The sequence below is a fragment of the Crocodylus porosus genome, unplaced genomic scaffold (genome assembly GCF_001723895.1).
Source record: "Crocodylus porosus isolate Cpor-Errol unplaced genomic scaffold, CroPor_comp1, whole genome shotgun sequence".
In the NCBI taxonomy this organism is placed as follows: domain Eukaryota; kingdom Metazoa; phylum Chordata; order Crocodylia; family Crocodylidae; genus Crocodylus; species Crocodylus porosus.
In genome coordinates, this window is record NW_017728947.1 from 108876951 (window position 1) to 108880152 (window position 3202).

Sequence of the window (3202 nt, forward strand, 5' to 3'; positions counted from 1 at the left end):
TCAAGAGCAAATTGGATGCTTATCTTGCTGGGACCCTATGACCCCAGCTGACTTCCTGCTCTTTGGGCAGGGGGCTGGACTCGATGATCTCCCGAAGTCCCTTCCAGCCCTAATGTCTATGAAATCTATGAAATAATATGGTGGAGAGGACGGGACAGGACAAGTATTAAGGCAGCTTTCCACTGATTAGCGACTATACATGGAAAACTATAAATGTATTATAATTAGGGGTCTGCTGAAATCGAGGTGGCTGCCAGCAGATTTCACAGAGAGCCCAGGACTTGGGCAGCCATTTTCATGGGCTGAGTGCAGTGGACCCCCCACACCTCTGACTGAGGGGCCCTGGAAGTCCCACCCTTCCCTGCAGATTGCCAGATAGCTCCACATCGTTGTTTGCTAATAGTAATGTGTCAGTTAATGGCTTCCACAGGCTTAAGCTCCTGATTAAAACACAACTGCCTACTTGTGGCAGTAGAATATGTTGCTTTTGAGTCATGTGATAACTTCTTATCTGGTATCTTTGGGAGCAGATTGATACCAGTAGGAGTTACATGCATATGTCTGGGGGAAAAAAATTGTTCCTTATTTTTCATAATTAATGATACTTGAGTGTGATTTACATGTAATACCTGATATTTATATTCTAAATTGTATATTATTATCATTGCTTCTCATGATGGGTATGTTGTATTTTAGAAAAAAAACCATTTGTGAGGATTTCAAATTTTCTTCCATTTCTTTAACTCTAGATTTTAGTTTTACAAGATGGACCACTCCTCATTTATGCTGAAGTCACTGGTAGCTAAAAGTGCTTGTAATACTATTAGGTTGAGCCTTGGAATTGATGATGATTATTCAGTAAAATTGATTAAATTACATAATGTAGAAAAATGATGTCATGTTTAAATACTTTTGCTTTAATTTTAGCCTAATAACCCCATTATCACTCCTGGTCTTCCTGACCAGCATCAGCTTTCCAAGCCATCTGTTCTTCAGAAAGTTAAAGCTCCAAAATCTGTGTTGAAGGATGCTGAAAAGATTTTGAGAGGCGTGCAAAACAATAAAAAGATGCTTGAAGAAAATCTGGAAGCCATTATTCGTGCAAAAGACGGAGATGCCATGTATACCTTTATCAATGCCTTGACCGTAAACCGGTAGGATCATATTGCTTAATTTTCCACACTACTATCGAAACCCACCTTCACATGCTTCTGTGTCAGTTTTCTTAACTTTGTGTTCAAGAATTCTTGAGATCTCCTGTGGAGCCTATTAATGCTACTTTTCAGTAATTGGGAGGTGACTTTCCTTGAACTTTCAGTGTTTTTCCCCCAGACCTCATGTATGAAATATTTCTCAGTAGGGTTTACATCACTTTTTACTCCTAGATCTTGTTTCAGTGCTAGAATTAAAAAAAAAAAACCAAATAAATCCAGACATCACATAAAGCAATGTAGTTCTGCTGCCAAAACAATTCAACATATGACTTAATATAAACAGCTTTAGGTTAAGGTGGGCAGAAATGTCTGTCTGCATTGAGAGGATTCTTCTTAAGGCTAATATCCCTAGAGTTGATGGGATTGTTGTTTTACAGCAGGTGTTGGCTCTTAAGCTTGTTTTTGCTCAGTCAGCACTGAAAGATCTTTGTTCTGTTAACCCCTCTGTCCAACTCTCTCGCATACATGCACATCTCTTCTAGGGGTCATGGTTCCAGTCTTCCTAGCAATTTGCTAGTTGATTTTCATTTCTCAACGTGTAAGGTCAGGTTGTCATTTGTGTTTTTGTTCTTGTCCTGTCAAGCATGAAAAAGGATGACATTTTAGAGGTTGGGGTGTTTTTGCCAGTCTAGTTAAGTTTTCCATCAGCCGAAGGATTTATTGTGCCTTACATGGACAGGATAGGACAAGTTCTGAGTTTCCATTCCTCCTTCCAGAATTTCTTAAAATTATTTTTTCCCCATTAAGTTAAATCATCTCAATCAAGGGAGGTTTAAAAATGGTGGAGAATCCTAGAGGGTTGAAATGAAGGTTGGTAATTGTTATTCTTTCTGAGTGGTAGCACCCCTTGGCCTCACAGCTTCTCAGACCAGGCCTCCAAACCATTTTTTTTTTTTTTACCTTCCCTAGTTTAGAAGCTCTGATCTTTTTGCAGCATGAGCTTCATATCTAGAGCAGATCAAAAGCCTTACTTTCTGTCCCTTTATCTTTTTGTTTAATTTTGCACTAGTAAAGTGTTGTCAATCCATTTCCCAGGCCATCCTGCTCTAAATGTTTGCTTGCCTTTCCAATTGCTACTCCTTAGCAGGCTTGCAGCTACAAGGGCCTGTGTACTCAATTGTGTGCTTGAAATGGTAGTCAGCCTTCTCAGATATGATGAGGGCAAAAGTGGGATGAATTGTGGTTGTTCAATGTGTAGAGCAGTCCTATAGCATAACCCTGCATTCTTCCCAGTGCATTATTCTTTGATTCATGCTTTTGACATGAATCCTGATTTTAATTATTATTATAACAGAACTGGTTTCCTTGTTGACAGCACCCAGTTTTTCTCATCTGGGTTTTTTTTTCCTTTTTTTTTTTTTTTGGACCACTCTAGTTTCAGTTAACTTACTGCTTGCTTAATAAAATGATATATCCAAAATATACTTGGGTGGTGGTTTCTGTTGTATTACTGGTGCTGTCTTTCATCTACGTATTACAAAACCTACAATTGGTTTCCTTTTGTAAAGTTTTTTTTTCAGGAATGGGGATTCCTTTTCAGAGAAAGGAATAATTTCTTGCTAAAATAATAATATTCATCTGCTCATTTTTTCCACAAAGTTAGACGTATATTATATTCTCCTGCACCCTTCACCTTTTCTTCAAGAAAGTGTGTAACCATTATGCCATCTTATCTCATGTCCTGCCACCTACTTGGGATAGATTTGAATAGTCATAGCGTGCAGAAATAGGGGACATTCCATAAGCGACATACTGAGAGCAGAGCCAGGAGTGAGAAAGTAGTATATTCACTTTTAGCACATTTGTGGGCTCAGACAGTAAGAATAAGTTTTATTTGTCCTTGTTTGGTTGGTTGGTTGTTTTAAAAACCCCTCAGGAAAAGACAATACTTAGCTTAGGAAGTTTCATAGTTTCATAGTAGCTAGAGTCGGAAGGGACCTAGGTAGATCATCTAGTCCGACCCCCTGCCTTGGCAGGAAAGAGCACCG

The 3202-nt window shown here is 38.9% G+C and overlaps 1 protein-coding gene across 6 annotated transcripts in view; it reads left to right on the forward strand.

The window, feature by feature from the left end:
• KIAA0586 (KIAA0586 ortholog) overlaps positions 1-3202 on the forward strand; it is a 108904-nt gene that overhangs the window by 20423 nt on the left and 85279 nt on the right. For all 6 annotated transcript variants that reach the window (XR_002103841.1, XR_002103840.1, XM_019550901.1 and 3 more), the window contains one exon: positions 928-1154. Coding sequence is in view for 4 of the 6 variants with exons in the window: in XM_019550901.1 (XP_019406446.1) it covers positions 928-1154 (227 nt within the window). In the remaining 2 variants the exon portion in view is untranslated. The remainder of the gene's footprint in view (positions 1-927; positions 1155-3202) is intronic.